This window comes from Lynx canadensis, chromosome D2, assembly GCF_007474595.2.
Source record: "Lynx canadensis isolate LIC74 chromosome D2, mLynCan4.pri.v2, whole genome shotgun sequence".
Lineage (NCBI taxonomy): Eukaryota > Metazoa > Chordata > Mammalia > Carnivora > Felidae > Lynx > Lynx canadensis.
In genome coordinates, this window is record NC_044313.2 from 28,805,170 (window position 1) to 28,830,670 (window position 25,501).

The 25,501-nt window shown below is 43.1% G+C and overlaps 1 protein-coding gene across 1 annotated transcript; it reads left to right on the forward strand.

Moving 5' to 3' along the window:
* Positions 1 to 2,079: 2,079 nt before the first annotated feature.
* On the forward strand, positions 2,080 to 25,501 carry CPN1 (carboxypeptidase N subunit 1). Its single transcript, XM_030335202.1, has 9 exons — positions 2,080 to 2,514; positions 5,064 to 5,260; positions 10,017 to 10,172; positions 13,353 to 13,535; positions 14,838 to 14,949; positions 17,773 to 17,912; positions 19,168 to 19,267; positions 21,619 to 21,737; positions 24,599 to 25,501. Exons 1-9 carry the CDS (start codon positions 2,292 to 2,294, stop codon positions 24,710 to 24,712), a joined length of 1,344 nt encoding a protein of 447 aa, XP_030191062.1. The 5' UTR covers positions 2,080 to 2,291; the 3' UTR covers positions 24,713 to 25,501.

The following is a 25,501-nucleotide window of genomic DNA, read 5'->3' on the forward strand; positions in this document are numbered from 1 at the left end:
CAGGCTGAGGCCTCTGGATTTTAACACTGCAGCACATGAAGATCTACTGAAACTTTGTTCTTGGAAAACAGGTGTAATTTGTATACCATAAAATTCACTCATTTTAAGTGTACAATTCAATGAATTGTGCAATCATTGCTATGATCCAGTTTTAGAGCATCCTCATTGCTCCAGCTAGATTCCTCATGCCTATTTACAGTAAATCCCCATTCCCATCTCCAGCCCCAGGCAATTGCTATTTTGATTTCTATCTCTGTTGGTTTACTTTTGTATGACAATTCCTATAGGTGGGATAATTTAATATGTGGTTTTTCATGTTGGCTTCTTTCGTCTAGCATAGTGGTTTTGGAGTCCACCCATGTTGAAGTATTCAGTTATATGGTTATACCACATTTGATTTATCTATTTACCGGTTAATGCACATGTGGGTAGTTTCAACCTTTTGGCTTTATGATTAAGACTGCTATGAACATTCTTTTTTTAAAAAAACATTTATTTATTATTAAGAGACAAAGAGAGACAGAGCATGAGCATGGGAGGGGCAGAGAGAGGAGGAGACACAGAATCCAAAGCAGGCTCCAGGCTCTGAGCTGTCAGCACAGAGCCCGACGCAGAGCTCAAACTCACAAACTGTGAGATCATGACCTGAGCCGAAGTTGGACGCTTAACCGACTGAGCCACCCAGGTGCCCCAAGACTGCTATGAACATTCTTATGTGCAAGTCCTTGTTCTCTTGCATAGGTGCCCAGAGTGGAGTTGTTAGGTTATATAGTAAATTTATAGTTAACTTTGGGGGGAGGGACTGTACTTCATTCTTTTTCTTTTTTTAAAAAAAGCAGCTTTGGTGAGATATAATTTGTATACCATAAAATTCACCTGCTTTAAGTATACAATTCAGTGAATTTTAGTAGATTTACAGTTGTGCAATCTAATCTTGGAACACTGCTAACATCTTAAAAAGAAACCATCTGCCCACTTATAGTCATTCTACGTTTCCACTCCCAGCTCTATGCAACATTTTATTTACTATACATTTGCCTTCCATAAACATTTCATGTCAATTGGATCATATAATATGTGGTCTTTTGTATCTGACTTCTTTCACCAAGCATAATGCTTTTAAGGTTCATCCATGTTATACAATATGCCAGTACTTTATTCCTTTTTATTGTCAAATGATATTTCATTTTTTGGATGTTCCATATTGTTTATCCGTTCACCAGTGAATGGACATTTGAATTGTTTCCACTTTTTGTCTATTTTAAATAATACTGCAATGAACATTCATGTACACATTTTGTGTGGATGTATGTCTTCATTTCTCTTGGGTAGATACATAGAAGTGAAATTACTGGGTCATACAGTAAGTATAAACTTAACCTTCTAGGTAACTGCAAAACTGTTTTCCAAAGTGGCTGCAACATTTATTTTCCCATACGAGGGTCCCAGTTTCTCCCTATTCTCACCAACACTTGTTATTGTGACTTTTTGATTATAGCCATTCTAGTGGATGTGAAGTGATATCTCATTGTGTTGTATTTCCTTGTGGCCAATAATGGCGAACATTGTTAAATGTGCGTGCGTATTAGCTGTTCATATATCTACTTTGATGAAATGTCTATTCAAATCTTCTGCCCATTTTCGAATTGGGTTGCTTTATTATTGTGTTGTAAGAGTTCTTGATGTATTCTGGATATATTGTCAGATTTGTGAATTGCAGTTATTTTTCTCCCGGCCTGTGGCTCATCTTTCCATTTTCTCAATGGCAACTGTTGAAAGATTTTTGAGGAGCAAGGAGACAAGACAGAGCTGTGCTTCAGAAAGAGTCTGGCAGCAGTGTGGGATTGATTGAAATGGACAGAGAATTCTAATTAATACATCTCCTTAAATTGTAATATAGGGAATAAGCACAAGCCAAGTTTCTCAAAATTCTCTGGGAATCAAAGGGTTATAAGCAACTATTTATTGAAGCCTGTTTACAGTCCAGTTAATCAGTAAGCCAGAATCAGTGAAACTACCCAATCTGGGGGAGTACAAAAGCCTTTCAAAAGGTTTCCCTGGATTAGGAAAATCAGAGAGATGGGGGAGGAGAGATGAGTGGCTATCCCAGAGCTACATAAATAATTTCCAGCGTTGAACGGGACAATTCTGAACTTCCTTGCCAGGTGTTGTGGCACTGGTGTTTACTGGCGGGAAACTAGGAAGAGCTGGTTCTTGGCCCTTGGATTTTGACTGGTTGTTGGGAGAGGTGGAGCCCATTTTAGTGGGTCTCTTTGAAAAAGCCTGTCAAGATGTCAGGCCTGCTCTCAGTCTTCTTCCACCTCCTCCTTCTCTTCAAGTTGGTTGCCCCAGTGACCTTTCGCCACCACCGCTATGATGACCTTGTGCGGACGCTGTACAAGGTGCACAACGAATGCCCCTACATCACGCGGGTTTACAGCATCGGGCGCAGTGTGAAGGGGAGACACCTCTACGTGCTGGAATTCAGCGACTACCCTGGAATCCACGAGCCCTGTAAGCCCTGAGCAGTTCTTGGAGTGTATGGGACAGGACCCTTCCCTGACAAATCCAGTAATTGGGGCTGTTTTCTGGGGAAGTCCATGGACCCCTCCACCTATAAAGTATCACCTCTTCCTCCATCTGTGCTAAATATTTCCCCACTTAGCCCTCAAATTGCTCCTGCCTCTGGGGAGCTACAACCCCAATTCAGGCTCTAGTCTGTTCCTCCTTTGGAGGTTCTGTTTGCTCAAGACCTTAATGCTAAAAGGTGAGTCTTCTTCCCTCCTCCCATCCCAGCCCCCCTGCCTTCCCTCTCATTACCCTTCTTTCTTCCTTGCTGTTATGCTGTCTTTAACCAGTGCTTCAGGAGACGTAAGCAGAAACAATCAGCTCTTCTAGTTCTGTCAGGAAGCCTCAAAGGGTTTGGGTTTATCATTCTCTTTGGGGAATGACAGTATGATACGTATGGGATCCTGGAGATAGTTTGAGGTCTTGGGAATTGGTTTTATGCACTGCAATACTTTTTGTTAGTTTGTTTCTATTATAAAAGCAACCTGTATTTAGATTAAAATAGAAATTAGATATGGAAACAAACAAACAAAAAAGCTCACGCCATAATCCCACCACTCACAGATGATCATTGTTAACATATCGATGCATATCCTTCCAGACATTTTTGTATGCATGTTTAACAACCCCCCCACACATACACATATTTTTTTATAAAAATGGAATCATAATAGAACAGCTTTTCTCATTTCATAGTCTTTTATAAGTAATATCCATATCTGTAAATGTACATCTTCATCATAATTTTGGCTGCATAATATTCATTGCATGGTTGTATTTAACTGTTCATTGAATGATGGGCATTGAAGTTGTGTCTAATTTCTCATATCTTGACTTAGAGCAGTTGTGACATCCAAGTTATGTCTGTTCCTCCTAAACACTGTCAGTTTCAAATCTCTCTCATCCTTTCCACTTCCACACCACCCACACCAGCCAAACATCATTGCAACCTGCCTATATCATCACACTAGGTTCCTGACTCTTTCAACCCCTACCTGCCACCACTCTCTAAAACTTCCCTTCAGCACACAGATGCCAGAATACTTTTCCCAAATATTTAATCTTCTCACTCCGCTGCTTAAAATCCTTTAGTGGCAACCTCACACTCAATGGATCCTGTCTGTGACAGCTTTAGAATGTTACATGGCCAGTGAGGAGGTTATGGGAGGGGGGGCACTGGCTCAAGGAAGTCTATGTCATTAAATGAGGATAAGGACTTTGCTTTGAAGCCACACTTGCATAGAAAGCACCATGTTTTTTGGGGTGTGTGTTCATTGCGGAAGCTTGTGGGTACTAGTTTTAGGGCTAGCCCCTCACTCCATGCATTCAAGGCCTTCTTGAAGCTCTTTCATACTATTCCAGCCCTCACTAATCTCTCTTTTCTCTGATGCCCTATAATTTAGCTGTTAATCCATTCATTCCTTTCATGCATTCATCATTCATTCCACAAATATTACTGATTATCAATTACTGATTGTCTATTTTGTAGACTCTGAATAGACAACAAACAGGATAAAACAAAGACACCTCCCTCAGGGGCCTTAATTTTAGCCATGTAAGACTGGCAACAAATGGGTAACTAAGTAAATACATATTAAGTCAGATGAAAAAAAGTGCTATAGAGAAAAAATAACCTTTAAAAGAGAGATAGGGAATGCCATAAGCAGGAGAGGGGGTTGTTGCTGTTTAGGAAAAGCTTCTTTTTCGAGGTGAGTTTTGAGCATGTGATGGAGCATGCCACGCTGTAACTGGAAAGTCTTTGCAGACAGGAAAGAACAGGAGTGTGCTTGGTGTGTGTGAGTGCAAGGAAGCCCCCTGTGGCTCCAGCGGAGTGAACGATGGGAAAGCAAGGTCAGGGCAGTATGGTTGGGGATAGGGCTCCTAGGCAGGAGATCAGGTAGTGCCTTATAAGCCTGTGTAAAGATTTTGGCTTTTAGAGTGAAGTGAGAAGCCACTGGAGGGTTTTAATCAGAAGAGTGACATGATCTGACTTAAATTTGTAAAATTAAGTTTTCAACTGGGATGATTAGGAACTGTTATGCCATAACCCAAGTAGGGAAAGCCTGCTTTCTTGTGAAAACACCATCCTTAACCTGAAAACACTTGTTTCTGAGAAGCACCAGGCTACTGTGAATGCACCTGGGCTTTGGCCTCCATCTTATTAAATAACTAGGTGACCTCCAACAGGTTACTCTGCTGCTTCCGCACCTCCCTCATTCTGGAGCTAATGATGCCTACTTCACAGGTTTTCTGTGAAGATTAGGAGTAATGAACACAGAAGGGGCTCCATGGCATGGATTTCTGTAGCATTTATGATTGTAATTTGTTCAAAAGGGCCTCGGGAATCACTGGAAAAGACCCAATGGAAGCATAAGATTTTCATGTGTTCATTACGCGAAGAGAGGGAAAAGGTCCATGTGCAACGTTAGGAATCCTTGCCACTTGCAAACTTTCCCCATGCTCTCTCTTCTCGCGTGTTCTTGTCGCGCCTGCAGTGGAACCGGAAGTCAAGTACGTGGGGAACATGCACGGCAACGAGGTGCTGGGCCGTGAGTTGCTGCTGCAGCTGGCGGAGTTCCTGTGCGAGGAGTTCCGGAACGGGAACCAGCGCATCGTGCGGCTGGTGGAGGGCACGCGCGTGCACATCATGCCGTCCATGAACCCAGACGGCTACGAGGTGGCTGCCGCCCAGGTACTGAGCCCCGGGGCGACAGCCCTCCGGGGAGTCCGTAAAAGCATCCGCCCAGTCCCGCTGTAGATGCCACTGTGCAATAGAGAAAAGGCCGGTGGAAATACAACAGTGTGCAGACCCGCTTCAGCGCTGTGGCTCCCTAGGCAGTGAACGTGGGCTGCCTCCACACCTTTCCGGCTGACCTCCCGGTTTTGTTGTGGGGATCAATGAGGCAATATCTGTGACAGTGCTTTTTAAACTGGAAACTACTAACCAGGTGTGAAGGGCTCTTGCAAAACCTCCTTTTTAGCTTCTTACTCTAAATACTCTTCTCCCTGCCACACTACACTTACCGTTTGCATTGGGCTGCGGGGAGGGAAACAGAACTAGCTTGGCCCAGAATGGCGAAGTCAGGGGCTAATTCTAGATTCTTCATGCATTTGGTTATATTTCTTTTTTTTTTAAATTGAGGTATAATTTACATACAATATTATATTAGTTTCAGGTGTACACCATAGCGATTAGACATTTGTGTGCTTTGCTAAGGGAATATTTTACTATATTTATGTACGACTTTTTCCTCTAGTATCATACTCAGTCTTTTAATTCTTTATTTTAAATATTTTTTTTAACATTTATTTATTTTTGAGAGACAGAGAGTGGCAGAGCATGAGCAGGGGAGGGAGAGAGAGAGAGAGGTACAGAATCCGAAGCAGGCTCCAGGCTCTGAGCTGTTTGTTAGCACAGAGCTGGATGCAGGGGCCCAAACTCACTAACTGCTAGACCATGACCTGAGCTGAAGTCAGACACTCAACTGACTGAGCCACTCAGGAGCCCCAATTCTTTATTTTAGAGTTACATTTTGCAGGGATCTGCGGACTTTTACTTTATTTCTTGACGTAAATTCAAAATGTCAGTGTGCCTAACTTTAAATCAACGATTTTGTGTGTGTGGCTGTGCATCAGAATCATACCTGAAGATTTTTTGAAAGATAAATTCCTAGGCCCCCCCTCCCACCCTCATCTACTAAATTAGAATTTGGGGGGAGGGGCGTGAAGCCAGGCATCTGCTTTACACAATGGACATGTTCCTTTAAAAGCTGTGCTTAATTCAATCTGGTTTGTTTGGGGTTTGGGGTAAAGAATTGTAAATTAAAGAGGTTTTTTTTTTTTCCAATTTAAAAATATGTTTATTTGGGGTAGTCTTGAAATTTTTTTCATTTTTAAAACTAGATTTCACTACTTAACTTTTAAAAATTTTTTATTTTATTGTGGTAAGAACACCAAAGATGAAGTCTTTGCTCTTAACAAAATTTTAAGTGTACAACACAGTATTGTTGACTATAGGTACAGTGTCATATAGCTAGTCTCCAGAACTTATCTATCTTGCTCAACCAAAACTTTAGGTACCTTCATTAGTAACTTCCCATTTCCTCCTCCTCCCAGCCCCTGGCGACCATCCTCCGCTCTGATTCCATGAATCCGACCACTCTATCCCGTACAAGTAGAACCATGTGCTTTTGGCCCATCCCATTTTTAACCTACTTAAGAATAGTGCTGGGGAAGTAAGTAGAGGCAGGGAGGAGAATGGAACCAAGATGCTGAATGAAACACAAATTTGACCCTTGCATTCTCACAGCTTCCTGCCAACACAACTCATCAAATGAAAAAAGAAAGCTTTGTTCCTCCACTGGAAAATCAGAGAAGTGCACATTAACATCTTCAGGCTTGAGTTTCCAAGACAGCAGGAAAATTTGGAAGAGATGTGGGGGAGACCTCCAGCCTGGTTGCTTTCCTTCTATTGAACCTTCCCTATATTGCAGTGGAGAAACCGGAGAACCTCAGACTTGCCCACATCTCTTGTAGAATGAAGTGGGGTGAGGGGAAGTGGGGGAAATCCCTGCCAGCCTTGTAAATCCTAGAGCCATCTCTGGGGAGCCAGTCACCTCTGCTCACCTGCTGTGTACTTGTTCAGAGGGAGCAGAGCTTGAACCCGAGTGCAAGAGAAGCCTAATCAGGTTCTCAGACTTCCAGAACTACCTGCCATACCCAGAGGAAACCTGTCTGCAGGGCTATACAGGGAAGACCTGCCTGGCCACCAAACTTTAAAGCTACCTGTAGGTAAAACAGAATAATCTCCCCTTCCTCCACCCCACTAAAGATTCCCAAATTATAATCCCTAGAAACTGTGCATATGTTATGTTACATGGCATGGGAGAATTAAGGTTGCAAGTGGAATTAAGGTAAAATAATCATCTGACTTTAAAATATCCTGGATTATTTGGATGGGTCCAGTGTAATCAATCACAGGGGTGCTTTAAATGTGGAAGAGGGAAGCAGAAGGCCACAGAGAGCTTTGAAGATGTCGTGCCAAGGAATGTGGGTGGCCTCTAGAAGCTGGAAAAATCAGGAAGCAGATTCCCTTAGAGACCTCAAAAGGAACACAGCCCTGCTCGTGTCTTTATTTTAGTCTTATGAAACCCATTTCAGTCTTCTGACCTCCGAAACTATAAGATAATATGCTTGTGTTGTTTTAAGCCACTAAGTATGTGGTAATTTTTTACAGCAGGAATAGGAAACAAATACACCACCTACCCTGTTTATGGGAACTTTCTGTTAAGGAAACTCTTTACCTGCAGCCTAACTAATGATCTGATGTGAGTGGCAAATCAACTAATAAGTAAATTAATGTAACTGTTAATATGGACAGTTGTGAGCTACATTGATATGAATGACCAAGGAGTGAAAAACTCCTGGAAGCGTGACGAAAATCATTATCTCATAGAAGTGAAAAATTAAACCCCAAACTGAAAAATCATACAGATATTTTATAAAAGAGCAGAATGAATTAGGGAACTTAAAGTAACTTTAAAAAAAATTATGTTCTCAACAAGATATAAGAATAAAATATGAGCAGTGTGCCATGAAAAATAGAGAAATCTAAGAACAATAAAGATTTTTTTAATATGAAAATGGTAGTACATCTGTGAGTGTTTAGCTTAGCACATCCATCCATTCACCCCACTTCTAGGAACTGCTACTAATTTGGGCTCCACCCTCTCCATCCACAGGGCTCCAGTGAACACTCCTCCCCTTCTCTAATACCATACAAAACATTAGATGGCATTTGTTTTGTGATGGCCTTTGAACATATCACTATTCTGCCACTTTATATATTTTAATTATTTACATATATATCTATCTCCCCGTATATATTATGAATTCCTGGAAGGTAAGCATAAGGTCTCATTATCTCCCTTCCTAGTGTCTTTCAGAGGACTTTGAGTAGAGACGCACTTAAGTAAATGTTGATTGGCTAAAAGGATGAACGAATGAGTGAATAAATGACCAAATAAATGATAACAAGGTGAAGTGTGAGCAGGGAAATAAAGGAATGCAGGAGGTTGACATTGATGAGATGAAAGGTAAACAAGGATCCTAAATTAAAAAAAATAAAAACAGTGGGGGTGGTTTCCATGGTGTAGCCGCTTTGGAAACAGTTTAGCATTTTCTGAAAAGGTTACAGATAGACTTCAATTATGACCCAATAGTTCTACTAGTTGGTGTCTACCCAAGAGAAATGAAAACATACACCTGTACAAAGACTTGTACATGAATGCTTATAGCAGCGTTATTCACTGTAGCCAAAAAGTGGAAATGATCCAGATGTCCATGTACAGGGTTGAGTAGCACCCTCCCCAAAATTCGTGTCTAACCTAGAACCTCTGACTGTGACTTTATTAGGAAATAGAGTCTTTACATATGCAAGCTAAGGTGGAATCATACTGGCTTGGGGTGACCAACTCAAATATGACTGGTGTCCTTCTAAGAAGAAAGAAATCTATGCAGAGACACCCATCAGGGAGAAGCCCTGTGAAAATGGAAGTAGAAATTGAAGCAATACATTCATGAGCCAAGGAGTGTGTCAAGGATGGCTGGCAGCCATTAGGGGCTGGAAGAGACAAAGAAGGACCTTCTTCTAGGGCCTTTGGAGCATATGACCCCGCTGATCTCTTGATTTCAGACTTCCGGACTCCAGAACTGTGAGAGAATACATTTCTGTTGTGATGAGCCACCCAGTCTGTGTAATTTGTTTCAGCAGCCCTAGGAAACTAATAGTCTATTAATTGGTAAGTAAACAAAGCATAGTAAATCCAAATAATGGAAAATTATTCAGCAGTGAAAAGGAATGAAATACACATGCTAAAACGTGGAGGAACCTCAAAAAACATTGTGTCCTGTGATAAAAGCCAAACATGAAGTGTGTGATCCCACTTACTGAAATGACCAGAAAAGGCAAGTCTAGGGAGACAGAGAGTGATTACCTAGGGCTGGACTAAGAATGAGGAGTGATTGAATGGGCGTGAGGTCTCCTTTCAGGGCGTTAGAAATACTTCAAAGTTTGATTATGCCGATGCTCACACGACTCTTCTCAGTGGGAACTAGAATTCATTGAATTGTGCACTTAAAATGGGTGAATTTTATGGTATGTAAATTACACCTCAATAAAGCCATATTTTAAAAACAGGGGTTCCCATTATCCTGAAACATCCAGTCTTGTCAGAGTGTCTCCTGGGATCTCTACCATTGACACGTGGTTTACAGGGAAATGTGAACCCCACCGCTGGGACTTTGGATAAATTAATGGAGAAAATGGTGCATCATTTGATAGATTAACTTAATGCGCCCCCCCCCCCCCCGCCAAAACTATGCAGTGTACTTCAAATATAGGATCCAGTCTGAAATCTTCCTTTCTCGTTTCTCCATTTTCCTGCTAGGGCGCAGACATTTCTGGATACCTGGTTGGCAGGAACAACGCAAATGGAGTGGACCTGAACCGAAACTTCCCTGACCTCAACACCTATGTCTACTACAATGAGAAACACGGAGGCCCTAACCACCACCTGCCCCTCCCAGACAACTGGAAGAGTCAGGTAGGAGATGAAATGTTCATGCCAAAGCGGGTAAATCAGCTTCTGGAATCGCTTCTCGCAATCTCCACGTCAATTAAACAAGCACGAATTAAGCATCCACTCAACTCTGTGTTAATCTGTGTAGAGCGGCAAGAACTATATCTTCCGCTCTTTGTATTCACTCTCTCCCCCAGCAAAGAGGCCCTCCCAGAGCACATGCTGTTTGATGTTAGTGGTAGCGAAGTGAAAGCGGTTATCATACCATTGTGCAGTACTTTACCATTTTACAAAATGCTTACTTAGCCAGTGTTTCAGCTGATCGTTGTAATGCTGTGAAGTGAACATACGAAGCAGGGCTGAGATCCGTCCCTGGCTTACACCTACACAGCTAGTAATTGGTGGACTCAGGATTAAAACCCAGGCCTTCTGATTCCTAAGGCAACATTCTTTCTACCACATTATCCCATCAAAAGAGGACTCTAGCATTCTGTAGATAAATCTCTCTTACATGTGATGAACTGTGTGCTCACCAACAATTAGCTACAGAAGGAAGCTCAGGCAGCTCACTCCTACAGTTTTCCTCTGCCCTTTCTGTCTAACTCTCAGCTGCTTTACCTTACTGTGATTTCCCTTACTCTCAATCTGAGGAGCCCAGCTGATGCACCCAGGCCTGGAGGCCTGGAATGCCACCCGTAGTAATGCGAGTGCTCCTGGGAATAACCACTGTGATTCTCAGAGCATTCCCACCACCACCCTGTTCCTTCTACTGTATAAGGTACTTTAAACATTCTATTTGTGAATATTTAAACTTAGAGATTGCAGGTGTAAGGCTTTCTATTGGGAGTTTCCAGAAAGAATAGTCTCAGTTTTTCCCCCTTGAAAATGAGGCAGAGTCATTGCTGACAAGTTTAGATTTCAGATAGCAACTATGCCCTTGGGTCAAGTAAATAATAAGTCAAAACTGACTTTTTAGTAGTTGGCATATCTAGCTGGAAGGATGTCCTGATTTATTAAACTTGTCCAAGTAAAATAAGGTAATTGAGCCAATAGTAATTAGACTTCCACTGGCTCCTTTTTCTCCATATTAGAAGAAAAAAAGGCAATGAAAAGTAAGTCTTCTTGCTCCTGATGGGAGAGGAGCAGTGAGAAGCTGGCCTCATGCTGATGGATGGTGGCTTAGGACATGGAGAAAGGGCTGCTTCAAAGGATCTGAACCCTGGTCACAGAGCAGGACTGGTGCCTTTGGTATCTTATCCATTTTGATCGGGCAAGACTCAACCCTATTCATCCAGTCCCTCAGGAATGGCAAAGATGGGGGCCTTCTCAGCTGACCGCTAGTCCAAGGGGAGCCATTAACACATTAACACCACATAACCTCTAAGCAAATCCATCCTGAGAGGAGGGAAAACACTGAAGACTGTAAATTATTTACTTATACTGCAAATCCAAGTAGATTCACGGCTTTCTTTAGAATGCTGTCACTCACTAGGAACATAATATGCAATCAAGAGGGTGGAATTCAACTACTTAGGCAAGACTGGCCCGTATCATACTATATCTAATCCATGAAATTTGAATATGACCACAGGAGTGTGTTCTACTTGTCAACATTACAGCAGATGCAGTAGTGTAAAGAGGAGGTTGAAAATCATTTGTGTCAACCAGCTTCCCAGATGTATTTACTAGAGCCCTTAATATCTGCAGAGGTGCTTCAGAAGCCACTGGAGCAATGGGTAAATTGGAGAAACCCTTCCTTGTTGTCAGAAAGAAGCCAAGCCGGGGCCCTGAGCTCTCCAGCCATGACACCCTCTTCAAACCTCTCTCTCTTTCTCTCTTCTCATCCAAGAAGAAGTCGTAACTTATTAATGATAGAAACAGTACAAAATTCCAAACCAAGCTGCAGCTATTCTTTTGAAACACCAAAAAAAGTTTCTTGTTTTCAGATGGTTACATTGTTAATTCCGTAATAGCGTTTACAACCTCATTACTGTTGCTCTTAAGGGCTGGGACTGCCTTTGCTCTTGACACATTTGCTTGTGACGTGACCAGTTCTATGTCCTTAATTGCCACACCTGTTTCATCAACTTCTTCTTTACTCTGCTCTTGTACAGTTGGAGTCTGTGTGTCTTCTTGAATGCCTGAGACAGCTTCATCTTGAACTCCCAGTTTCTCAGCAGTCGCGAGTTGTGCCTGCTGAGATGAGTCCTCAATAAGAGACTTTATTTTTTTTTTATTTTTTTTAACGTTTATTTATTTTTGAGACAGAGAGAGACAGAGCATGAACGGGGGAGGGTCAGAGAGAGGGAGACACAGAATCCGAAGCAGGCTCCAGGCTCCAGGCTCCGAGCTGTCAGCACAGAGCCTGACGCAGGGCTCGAACTCACAAACCACGAGATCATGACCAGAGCCAAAGTTGGACGCTTAACCGACTGAGCCACCCAGACGCCCCAAGAGACTTTATTTTTTATAGCAGTTTTAGGTTCACAACAAAATTGAGGGGAAGTCCAGAGTCCCCATATACTCCCTGCTTCCCGTTGTTCACATCCCACAGCCAGAGTGGTAATTTGTTACATTTGATGAACTACCTTGACCCATCATTGTCACCCAAGTCCATAGTTTGCATTAGTGCTCACTCTTCATGGTATACATTCTATGGTCTGTGGCATTTGTCCACTGTTACAGTATCATATACCATAGTTTCACCTCCCTAAATGCTCTCCCTTTAGCTACTTTGTATGTTGGGATTCCACATCCCAATTTTAATGTCATTTTGAAAAAGAGTCCATCTACTTCATTTTTTATTTTTATTTTTTTAAGTTTATTTATTTAGAGACAGAAAGCAAGTGAGCATGAGTGGGGGAGGGGCAGAGAGGGGGAGAGAGAGGGTCCCAAGCAGGCTCCACACTGTCAGCATAGAGCCCGACACAGGGCTCAAACCCATGAACCGTGAGGTCATGCATGACCTGAGCCAAAATCAGGAGTTGGATGCTTTAACTGACTAAGCCACCCAGGCATCCTTCCACTTAAAATTTTCAAACTATTATGCAAAAGACCAGAGTTTTCCCATCTCCTCTTCTCATATCCAGGAGGACACTCTTTGTTTTATTCAGACGTACTATCCTCTCGGGCCACTTCCTGACAAACTCATTTGGATGGCACCTCCGGTTGCAGCTTCACTGCCAGCCCCTCGTCTGTCCACAGGTGGAGCCCGAGACTGAGGCTGTGATCCACTGGATCCGCTCCTTCAACTTTGTTCTTTCAGCCAATCTCCACGGAGGAGCAGTGGTGGCCAATTATCCATATGACAAGTCCCTGGAGCATCGGGTCCGAGGGGTGCGCCGCACTGCCAATACCCCCACACCCGATGACAAGCTTTTCCAGAAGGTATGCAGAATGGCAGCTTGTCCGGCCAGAGGAATGTGGGACTCAGGAGAGGATTTAGGGGGTCTGATTTACAAGGTTATGGTAATATGGCTATGTTAATGAAAAATAGACCATGTGCATGAAAAAATGTTTACCTAATAGTTCAAATAAAATCAAGAGATTAAAATCAACAGATTATTTTATAGTTAATATATTAGTAGTAATGTATAATTGATACAAATAATAAACATTAATTATCAATTCATCAATTAATGAATTCCATAGAGAATAACACCAGTTATTGCTTTGCAAAGAAAATAGATTACTATAACTTTCTCTAGTAATCTCCTTTTTCCACTGTTATAAAGTAGCACTAAAAGGGAATTATAGAGATTCTGCATATATTCCTCTTCCCCCAACACACACGTCTCACACCTAATATATACAGTATTCCCCCCTTATCCATGGGAGGTGTGTTCCAAGGCCCCCAGTGACTGCCTGAAGCTGCAATAGTACTGAACCCTATATATAATTTTTTCCTATACATACCTGAGACAAAGTTTAATTTGCAAATTAGGTGCGGTAAGAGATTAACAATAATAACTAATAATAAAATAAAGCAATCATAACAATATATTATAATAAAAGGTATGTGAATGATATGCTATAGTTATGTATAAGTTATAATAAAAGTTAAATGAATTTCTCTCAAAACATCTTACTGTGTTATACTCACCCTTCTTGTGATGATACAAGATGATAAAATGCCTATGTGGTGAGATAAAGGGGAATGACATTGTGATCTAGTGTTAGGCTACTACTGACCCTCTGACATGTTGTCAGAAGGGGGATCATCTGCTTCCAGACCTGAGTTGACCACAAGTAACGGAGACCATGGGTAAGAGGGTTCTACTGTAATTCTTTTCATGGTAAAGGCCTATTTTACTTGCTCCTTGTTTTATAAAATTAAGCTAGAATATGGTACACCTAGAAGGGAGTTTATATGTCACCTCATGTCACCCCTCACTTTGCACTTGAAACTTATCCCCAGGCAGGTGGAAAAATCAGAACACAGTTCTCCTAACTCTAGTCCAACACACACACACACACACACACACACACGCGCGCGCGCGCACACACACACACACACACACACACACACACACACCCCTTCTCCCTATGCCTGCTGGTATTTTCTTTCACTAAAGCAAGTAATGAGTTGTTTATACAGGGTGGGGCTTCGTGGTATCACCCTAGACTAAGTGTGAGCATTGCCGAGGAGTCGGGAGCACTCAGGTCGTTCTCCACCCGCTTTACCCGCAGCTGGCCAAGGTGTACTCCTATGCACATGGATGGATGCACCAGGGATGGAACTGTGGGGATTACTTCCCAGACGGCATCACCAATGGGGCCTCCTGGTATTCTCTCAGCAAGGGTAAGAAGAGTCCTGGGTACAACAGTGCTTTAAGTTGAGGTGGAATAGGGCTCATCTCTCCTAAATTATCACTTTTTCTCAGGGAAACAACAGGAATACTATATAATTTTGCATTCAAGTAGAGATCTGAGCAATGGAGAAGTCTTAAGTTGGCATTTAATATCATGTTCTGATTCTTTAAAATGAAGGTAGGGATACCTTGTGGTCCCTTATTATTTTTTGTTTTTAATTCTTATTATATTATTTTTTGTTATTATTTGTTTTATTTGAGAGAGAGAGAGCAGGGGAGAAGCACAGAGGGAGAGAGCGAGAGTCCCAAGCAGACTCCATGCTCAGAGTGGATGGAGCCCAATGCAGGGCTGGATGTAGGGCTTGACTCGAGGCTCAATCCCATGACCTTGAGATCATGACCTGAGCCGAAATGAAGAGTCAGACACTCAACCAACTGAGCCACCCAGGTGTCCCACTATGTGGTTCTTTAAAACTTGTGGTTTACTAATAGATTAGGGCATAGGAGGGAAATACTGTAGTCAGGTGGTTAAGAGTATGGCTGTAAGGGTACATTGGGTTGAATCCCAGCTTGCCCATTTACCAGTTATGTGGCTTCAGGGTAATTACTTAACCTCTCTGCCTCTTTTTCTCATCTGTACTTTAAGAATAACAATACTTGCATTATAATTTTGATGTGAATATTCAATAAAACAATGTACATAAAGCATTGGAAATGCATGGCTTATAGATGTTAGGGTCTTTTCTAAGTAGCATGGAGGTATGCCTCACAGAGCAGCAGATGACCAAAGGAGCTGGCCTAGATGCCAACAGTTCCTGTGATATATGCTCTCTGTGCCCTGTCTGCCCATCTCCTGTGAGCTGGAGTTTGCCATGGACATTGGCCACTGACAGCATAGCAGAAACCTTGAGCAAGAGGCTTCTCTCTCCATTCTCTGGGCCTTCCCCATCACCAAGAGGCAAGAAGTATGTTTATGAACCTTTGGTAGACAGTGACCGTAAAGATAGGGAAGAGACTGAAGCAGGAAGCCAGGTTCTTTTAGGCATCATGTTTTAGCAGCTGTCTCTCCTATCCTTTCAAATCTGACCTGGACAGAGCCCAGATAACAGAAAGCTCCCTGGTAAGGGTTGAACTGATGGCTGGTTCTATGGAAAGTGGAAAGGAGGAAGGTTAAGGAGTCACCATGTACTGGGAAGTGGTAGACTTCTTGTGGCTGACAACTTGCTTGAACACAAGGTAAGAAGATGTTGTTGAACTTTATTTTTTTTAGTTTGCGTTAAGAAAGCAATAGGTGCCCCCCACACCGTTTAAAATCTCAAATATACTTTTCCAAATTGTACTTGTTTTTTTCTCCCCTTTTCCATCATCTGAGAAAGCATGGCCCATGCTTCCACTGAGAATCATTGCCCCAAAATAAGCTGATACAATTCCAAGGTTATTCAGTTCATTAAAGTGATTGTTCCAATAGTGTGGTCTCTGGACCAGTGTCATTGGCATCAGCTGGGAACTTGTTAGAACTGCAGATTAGGGGGGCGCCTGGGTGGCGCAGTCGGTTAAGCGTCCGACTTCAGCCAGGTCACGATCTCGCGGTCCGTGAGTTCGAGCCCCGCATCGGGCTCTGGGCTGATGGCTCAGAGCCTGGAGCCTGTTTCCGACTCTGTGTCTCCCTCTCTCTCTGCCCCTCCCCCGTTCATGCTCTGTCTCTCTCTGTCCCAAAAATAAATAAACGTTGAAAAAAAAAAATTAAAAAAAAAAAAAAAAAAAAAGAACTGCAGATTAGGGGACCTCACCCCATACCTAAGGCCCAGAAACCTGTATTTGGCTGGACACAGCCTTCTAGATTATTCTGATGCAGAGAGATATCCAATGTAAGAGGTCACAGTTGTTCTTCAGCTTTCTCCATTCTTTCTACAACAGCTGCTTATGTTCATTAACTTAGAGCAGGTAAAAGTTGATTAAATGAATAGTTTTTAACCCAAACACATTTGTGATATAAACACCACTCTAATGATCAGGAACATACTAAAAAAATAATTGATTCAATTGAATAATGTAGAAGATAGACGCAGACAAGCATTAGATGGAAGAGAACTATAGCTGCCTTCTGTTTTTTCAGGGGCCTGTTTTCCTGAGTTAACTGCTCTCAGGTTAGTGCAGCAGTCTCAGATAGGAGGAGGGTTGTGAAAACAAGATATCTATCTCATCTCTAAGCTCCGGGGTCTGAAGAACATCATCACCCAGAGAGAAGATCTGTCCCCCCAGAATCAGTACAGGTGCAGTCTAATATCAAGGCATGACTAAAAGCAGACTTTGGAAATGCTAAGAAGGTCAAGAAGTGAATTTAAGCGTTGAGATGGAGAAAAGGAGAGGATGGTGATAACAAAATGGGCATTTATGAAGAGAGAAAACTGGGAAATTGGGGAAAGATTTTATGGAGGAGAAAAATAAATGGAGATCAAGAGGTAGAATAGAAGGTCACAGAGGGGTAGGGTGGTGGTGGTGGAGGAGAAATCTTGGTTAACAACAGTGGAGGTGGGGAGCGCCTGGGTGGCTCAGCTGGTTAAGCGTCCAACTTCGGCTCGCAGTTTGCAGGTTCAAGCCCCATGTTTCTTGGGCTCTGTACTAACGGCTCAGAGCCTGAAGCTTGCTTCAGATTCTGTGTCTCCCTCTCTCCCTCTGGACTTCCTCTACTCACTCTCTTTCTCTCTCAAAAATAAATAAACATTTTAAAAATTAAAAAAAAGAAAAAAGTTGAGGTGGGGCATTTGTGGGATCTTGGTTTTGTAGATCTGCTACTGCTCTCTTTCCCTCAGGAATGCAAGACTTTAACTATCTCCACACCAACTGTTTTGAGATCACACTGGAACTGAGTTGTGACAAGTTTCCCCGCCAAGAGGAATTACAGCGTGAGTGGCTGGGTAATCGGGAAGCCCTAATCCAATTCTTGGAACAGGTAAAATCCTATTCTTTAACTTTCCTAGTTACAGAAAGAGATGTGTTTTCTGAAGGTAGCAAGGGTTTTTGTGAGGCTCAGTGCTGACTTCTGCTTTGACTCCGTACAGTACATCTGGGCTGCTCCTTCTGAGCCATTTTATTCACTCAACATTATTGAGCACAGTTATCTGTCAGAAACAGTACTGTATGCTAGGGATTATGGGCAGACAAATTTCCCTGCCCATATATAGCTTATGTTTTAGTTAGGAGAGATAGACAATGAACAAAATAATAAAGTAAATTTCATAACACGTTAGATGCAAATTGTAGTGAAGAAAACCTTATGGAGAAAATGAATTGAAACGGACAAAAAGGAGGTGAGGGAGAGGATCATGCAGCTGTCTAGGGGAGAAGGGGCTCCCTGATGTGGGCACAACAGGAAGTGCTAGGCCCCCAACAAGCGGTTGTTAGGGAAATGCAGATCAATTACACAATGAGATACCACCTCACACTCATTCAGATGGCTTCTATAAATTAAAAAAAAATTACAATAAAAGACAGACAATAGCAAGCGTTGGCAAGGATGCGGAAAATTGGAACCCCTGTGTGTTGTTGCTGGGACTGTGAAATGATGCAACCACTATGAAGAGCCGTATGTGGTTCCTCAAAAATTACTAATAGAATAGCCTCTATGATCCAGCAATCCCACTTCTGAGCATATATCCAAAAGAACTGAAAGCAGAATCTCAAAGAGATATTTGCACATCTTTGTTAATATCAGCATTATTCACAATAGCTAAAAGGTAACAGCAACCCAGGTTGCAGCCCAAGTGTCCATTGATGGATGAATGGATCAATGAAATGTGGTAGGGACATAAAATGGAATATTCTTCAGCCTTAAAAAAGAAGGGAATTCTGAGACATGCCACAACATGAATGAACTCTGAGGACATCATGCAAAGAGAAATAAGGCAGTCACAAGAAGACAACTATTGTATAATTTTACTTACATGAAGTGTCAACAGTAGTCAGTTCCATAGAGATAGACAGTAGGCTAGTGTTGTGATTTGCCTTAGATTTTCTCAGGGGTCACCTTGCTCTGTTGAGAAGAGATTGTCGGGAACAGGAAGACAGAGAGACCAAGTTAATCAAGTGGCTGTTACCATAATCTTTGTGAAGATCAAAGGCAAAAATGTATGAGAAAGCTTTGAGGACTCCCAAACACTGGATGCCTGTTTTGTGGTCCTAACTGTGCCCTGTAAACTTTCCTACAGGTACACCAGGGCATCAAGGGAATGGTGCTTGATGAGAATTATAATAACCTTGCGGAGGCTGTCATTTCTGTTAGTGGGATTAACCATGATGTCACTTCGGGTAGGTGGCCACTGCTTGGTGGAGTGAGAGGGAAGCCTTCATGTCCTCACCTTTTTTCAGCATATCAGGAGGCCAGTTTGTACACCAGCGAGACTAGCAGGGGTGTCAAGGACACTGGGGGTAGGGACAGGAAAGGTGATAGAAACAGGGACAGGGGAGCACCTGGGTGGCTCAGCCAGTTAAGCATCGACTCTTGATTTCAGCCCAGGTTATGATCTCATGGTTTGTGAGTTCAAGCCCCAGTGCAACCAGAATCCTCCATACCAGTGGCTGGACCTGCGTTTAGGGATCAAACCTTGGGCGTCCCTCAGAACTTCAGGGCTTGCTAGATTTTCATACCCTATTCATGCACAGGCAGGGAATGTCTTTGAAACATTCCAGCCAATCACTATATATTGAATACCGCTAATTCCACCAATAAGAGCCCACTTCCAACACTCACTATGCTAAATTAACAAATTACTCATTTCACTACTGAAGAAACTCATTGCCAATATTCATTATGCTATTTAGAAAAGCATCTAGTGGGGCGCCTGGGTGGCGCAGTCGGTTGGGCGTCCGACTTCAGCCAGGTCACGATCTCGCGGTCCGTGAGTTCGAGCCCCGCGTCAGGCTCTGGGCTGATGGCTCAGAGCCTGGAGCCTGTTTCCGATTCTGTGTCTCCCTCTCTCTCTGCCCCTCCCCCGTTCATGCTCTGTCTCTCTCTGTCCCAAAAATAAATAAACGTTGAAAAAAAAAAATTAAAAAAAAAAAAAAAAAAAGAAAAGCATCTAGTATTGATTACAAATAAACATAGCCGAAGCCCTGGTCATAGCTGTATCTGGAATTGGGCCTTTATGATACATGCTATCTAACCATTCTTGGGTGTAAGTTCCCAGTTAAGAAAATGACAGCCCCTGGGGTGTAACTTACACTATCCAAAATATGGATGATAATTCACTGCTTCTGCTAAAGTATTTTAAAAGAAATTACAGGCATTTAAAGGGGGCAGAGAAGATACTGCCTTATTATTTATTGTGTGTCTCATTCTTTTTTAAACTTATTTTTTTTTTATTTTTTTGAGAGAGAGATGGGGGGACAAGCAGAGGGAAAGGGAGAATCTTTTTTAATTTTTTAAGTTTTTTTTAATTTATTTTGAGACAGAGACAGCATGAGCGGGGGGAGGGGTAGACAGAGGGAGAGAGAGAATCTCAGTCTCCACACTGTCAGCACAGAGCCTGATGTGGGGCTCAAACTCATGAAACCATGAGATCATGACCTGAGCCGAAACTGAGAGTCATAGGCTTAACCAATTGAGCCACCCAGGCGCCCCGGGGGGGGGAGAATCTTAAGCAGCCCCGCAAGGAGCCTGATGTGGGGCTCAAACTCATCATGACTTGAGCCAAAATCAAGAGTTGGAAGCTTAACTGACTGAGCCACCCAGGCGCCCCTGTTTCATTCTTAATTGCATTTACTATTTCAATTATGTATTGCTATACACTTAAATGTTAAAGGCATGGTCACAATTGTTTCTAAAGAGATACAAAGTCATTAGCCAAAATGGTATATCCCTGCCATAGAAAAATAGGCTTTCTTTTGAATTTTATTTTCCCCTTTAGAAGGCGATGGAAGAAATATTAAAAATAGGATTCTCAAATCAGACCTACAGTGGTCATTTAGTCCAGCCCTCTGACTCAATATAAGATTACATACATACAACACCACTGACGGCTGGCTTTCTAACCCAGGGCCGTCCTGTCCATTAGTGCAGGACCATGGCCATCAGTTCAGACTGTGCACTGCACAACTGTGTAGCTGTTCCAGGGATGCTCGTTCAGTCTCTGTTTAAGTGCTCATGATTTCACAAAGCATCCATGTCTTTTTCAATAGCTCTGTTTGTCACAGCAGTTTTTCTTCTTTCTAGCAAAATCTTCCTCCTACAGTTTAAACTCATAGTTCTCATTCTTATTTTTTTAGGTAGATGTCATTTCTTCACAGTGGCTTTTCAAACATTGAAACAGAAGTTTCATGTAGTTTCTTTACCACACAAAACATTCATAGATCTTTCAGCATATCTCCCAGTGGCCCTTCGCTGGACATGAGTTTGTTTTAAAATACAGGGTCTAGAATTAAACACACTGCTGTGCTCAGTACAGAGCACAGTGAAACTTCTACTTCCCATGAGCTGAGAAGCCCATGCTCTTATTACATAAAATAGCCTAAGATTCTTTCAGATCTTAGCCAGTTTCATCATGCTATTAAAAAAAATTCAAGCTTGTGGTCAGCTAAAACCCTCAGATCATTTGTCTTATCAAGGCCCCAAATGGCAGATTTCTAATCAGCAGACTGAGTTCTATTCTTGTAACTTTTAGGTGACCATGGCGATTACTTCCGGCTACTGCTTCCAGGTACCTACACTGTCACTGCCACAGCACCGGGGTTCGACCCAGAGACAGTGACCGTGACCGTGGGTCCTGGAGAACCAAAACAGGTGAGTTAGGCTGATGTTCACAGAGCACTGTAAAGATCACTTACACAAAGTCACAAACAGCCTATTGCATGGTTCTAATCTCTGCTGAGCTTCCCTGTTTCACTTAAAAAAAAATTCATTGCTCTCATATGCTTATTTTTCTTCTGTCATTCTTCTATTACATCCTTCCCCACTTCCTTTGGCTTTTTCTCTTTCTTCTGTTTCACATAGCATAGTGATGAAAAGCACTGTCTTCTTCTAAAAAGTACTATCTCTGTCCAGAGACCTTGGACAAATTACCTAATCATTCTTCCTCAGTTTCTTCCTCTGTAAGTTGGTGTGAACAGCACCTGCTTTATAAGAGGTTGGAATGGGAAAGTGCACATAAAGTATTTAGTACAGTGACTTCCACAGGGAAAGTGCTCAACAAATGCTCCTTTATAATCCCACAGACCTTGCCCAGATCCACTCCCTTGGATTGTCTGCTCTGTGCCGTCAACTAGGACTACCACCAGATGGCACTCTGCCCCCTTCTGGTGCCCCGTGTGCCCGGCAGTCTTGCTTTCCACTCATCTTGGCCAAAGAGCCAGCTACTCCCCGGTATTCAGCTGGCCACAGCTGGCTTTTATAGGTAGGACGAGAAGCAAGGAACGTTTTTGACCTACTGCCTGGACCTTTTCAGCTTTGGTCATATTAGATTAAGATCCCAGAGCTGAAGAAGCTCAGAGGTCATGGACACTAGTCCTCAGATTTCTCAAGCAAGGAAGAGGTAATGAGGCAGTTCTATTTAATGAGCACCTACAGACCTTGTTTCCCCACAGGTCTGCTCTTCTCTGGGGCCTCCTTGCTCTGTCCAGTTCCTTCTCTGTACAACCCTAGAGCCCAGCAGACCCACTCACCCCTTTCTCTGTTGACTCTGCAGTCAAGTAGCTTGTTGTCCTCAATAGTTACAGGTACTATTTACTGAATGGTTCCTATGTATGAGACACTATATGAGAGCTTTCCAGAACTATCTCATTGAACCTTCACATCCCTGTCAGGGACACGTGTCTTCCTTTTTATGGCCAAGGAAACAAACTTAGAGAAGAAACATGCCCAAAGTCACACAGTGAGCGAGTGGAGCCCCCATTGGAACCTCTCTGGGGCCTTCAGGTCTGCCATCTTAGCCAGTGTGTTGAAGGACCTCATGCTAAGCTCACAACCTGGGTGCATAACCCAGGTTTTAACACGAGGACCCAAGTAGGGAGTTCTTTATGTCCTCTGAAGAGTCCTCTGAAGTTTCTAGATAGTTCCCCCTTTCCCCTCTCCTCCTGCTAGTCCTAGCTCGTGCCCCTTATAAACTACTTCCACTTACAGATCAGGCAGCTCCCACTGCAACCTGTTATCTGGCCCCAGTTTCTCAGCCAGCTTTCTCCCCACACCAGCCTCCAGCCCTTTTCTCGTTCTCCCCCAAAGTCAAATGGCTGATAGGCAGCCTCACAGGCGGATTCCGCCCTGAGTGGCAAGCCCTCTTCAATGCCAGGTGCAAACGACTGCGAAGCCTCTTAAGTAATTTACTTCAAAAGATGTCACTTCTTTGTGATATAGCCTTTCAGTAAATTAAGATAGCCCATCATTATGTCAAATATACCCCAGAAAGGAAAAAAAAGTTGTCTTTTGGACATGATATCCAGAGGGGAAAACAACTAAGAATCCATTTGCTGATCACGGTAGAGCCACTTTCTCTTTTCATTTTTCTAAACAGAGATCCATCTGGCCAAGGGAAGAAAAAAGAAAAAAGGATTATTTACTGGAGGGTTTTCATGTTACAGTGAAGCCTCTTTCACACCATCTCCCAGAGTCCCGTGTCCCCTTTGCTTTTCCCCACAGCCTGCCAGAGGTCAGCTCCTTTCCTTGTCCTGCCCTTCCTTTATTTTGCTGCCTTCTCCCTCTCTCTCCCTCTCTCCCTCTCTCTCTCTCTTCCCCTCCCTCCCTCTCCCTCTCTTTCTCTCTCTTTTTCCTAGATCTCTGAATTACTATATAAGAAATGGTAATGATGTAATTAGCTCTGATTTCCTCTACTTTGGGGAACTGGCAGAAAAGCTGGCTATGGATTTTCGTGGAAGGGGCGGAAAATGACCCCATGGAGAGCTTGCGTGCATGTTTTTCAACTCCCAGCTGGCTTCAGCAGCTCAGACTGTTCCAAGGCCTGGAAGCCAGGGATCCCTCAGGGGAATGTGGTTAGAACACTGTGCCACTCCCTCCTCCTAGGAAGGTTCCACAGCCCGCAGACCTACACTTTTCAGTCAGAAGCGTCTTCACATCTGCAGGCCACAGACAGAGGGCAGGTTTCAGCCTTATGCCAGAAAGGACACGTTCACTGCACATGGAAATTTGGAATTTGAGAATCCATATGAATAATCTGTATCATCTCCACTATCTATATTTTCAAGCAATTACGGCAGCAGGTTTAGATCTGAAGATGTGAGGTATTCATTGGCATGCCTGAGCACAACACCTGTGATTCACACATCAGCATGAAGGGGATTATTATGGAACCATCCGTCATAGCTCTGGTCCTAAGCAACAGTATCAGTGAAATTGTTGTTTGAAGTGTGGATGTCATTTTCTTCTCATACTTATAAAATAAATGTATATTAAGTTCATCCAGGTATACCCTATGTCATCACCAGTGATTATGTACCTCCTCTTGGGAACGTTAGCCAGGCTGGATGCCTTGGTGCTGCTGTGGCCTGCTGCTGTGCTAATGCTCCCTAGTGCCCTGCCCTCAGGACCTGGAAGTGTGGTCAAACCAGGTCCAAACAGGTTCTTCCCCAGTTGGAATTCCAGGAAATGGAAAACTGACTCCTCTCCCCACCTAGTTGCTTCTTTCTTTCTTCCAGGTTAACTTCCATCTCAAGAGAAGCATCCCTCAAGCAACCCCTACGAGGAGAGTTCCCAACCCAGGGCACGGACGCAGAGTCTTACCAAAGAAAGTGCAGCCCCGGGTCAGCTAGGGAAGAAGATGAGGAGACGAAGCGGCCCCAGAGAGTCCCTGCCTGAAATCCACAGCGCTGGGGTGACACGTTAGAAAGGCTTGTTCCTGCTCTCCCATCAGATGAAGCATGCTTTCTATTTTATTATCTAGGACATATTTAAATATAAACGTATTCACGACAATTGCAAATGGTCTCTGTTCCCGGGGTTAGCCCTCTGATGTGGTGGTGCACACACTCAGCAGGATTCAGTAAGATTTCCCGATTCTGGGGCTGTGGTTTGCATCCAGGAGGCTCCGTGCCAGTCCTCGCTGCATCTGGAGACCAGCTCGGGCTGATTGGCTGCTTTGCCTCCAGAGTCTAGCACTGAGCCTGCAACATAGCAGACGCTCAAGGGAGATTTCTGAATGAATGGCCGAAGGACTGAGATGATTCGTCACTGATGCTGTTCCCATAGCAAGACCGGGTGACTAAGTCTTCTGAAATCCCAGAGGACCATTTCAACAATAGCCAATAGTTTCTTAATAAGAAAAGGATTTCACAGGCAAATACCTAGTCCCGCTGCGACTCACTTTCGTACGTGGCCGTTTTACACAACATACATCTTTCAGAACATTCTCTGGGTTTGTAAGTATAATGTAGATGCCTCTATGGAATGGCTCTGTCCTGTCCCTGTGCCAACAGTACCCAGCACTGTCCACCCCGCTGAGTTCCCCAGAGCCCATTTGTGCTAAAAGTGTTACTGAGGAAGAAGAAGTTAGTAAAGGTTTTGAAGAGATGTGTAGTCACAAGCACACAAGTTCATAAGCT

Bases quoted from the DNA above. Each gene is read 5' to 3' on its own strand.
- CPN1 (XM_030335202.1), top strand. From the start codon at position 2,292: ATGTCAGGCCTGCTCTCAGTCTTCTTCCACCTCCTCCTTCTCTTCAAG. The intron at 5,261-10,016 runs GTACTGAGCCCC...TTTTCCTGCTAG, and splicing joins ACGAGGTGGCTGCCGCCCAG to GGCGCAGACATTTCTGGATA. The intron at 17,913-19,167 runs GTAAAATCCTAT...ACTTTCCTACAG, and splicing joins TAATCCAATTCTTGGAACAG to GTACACCAGGGCATCAAGGG.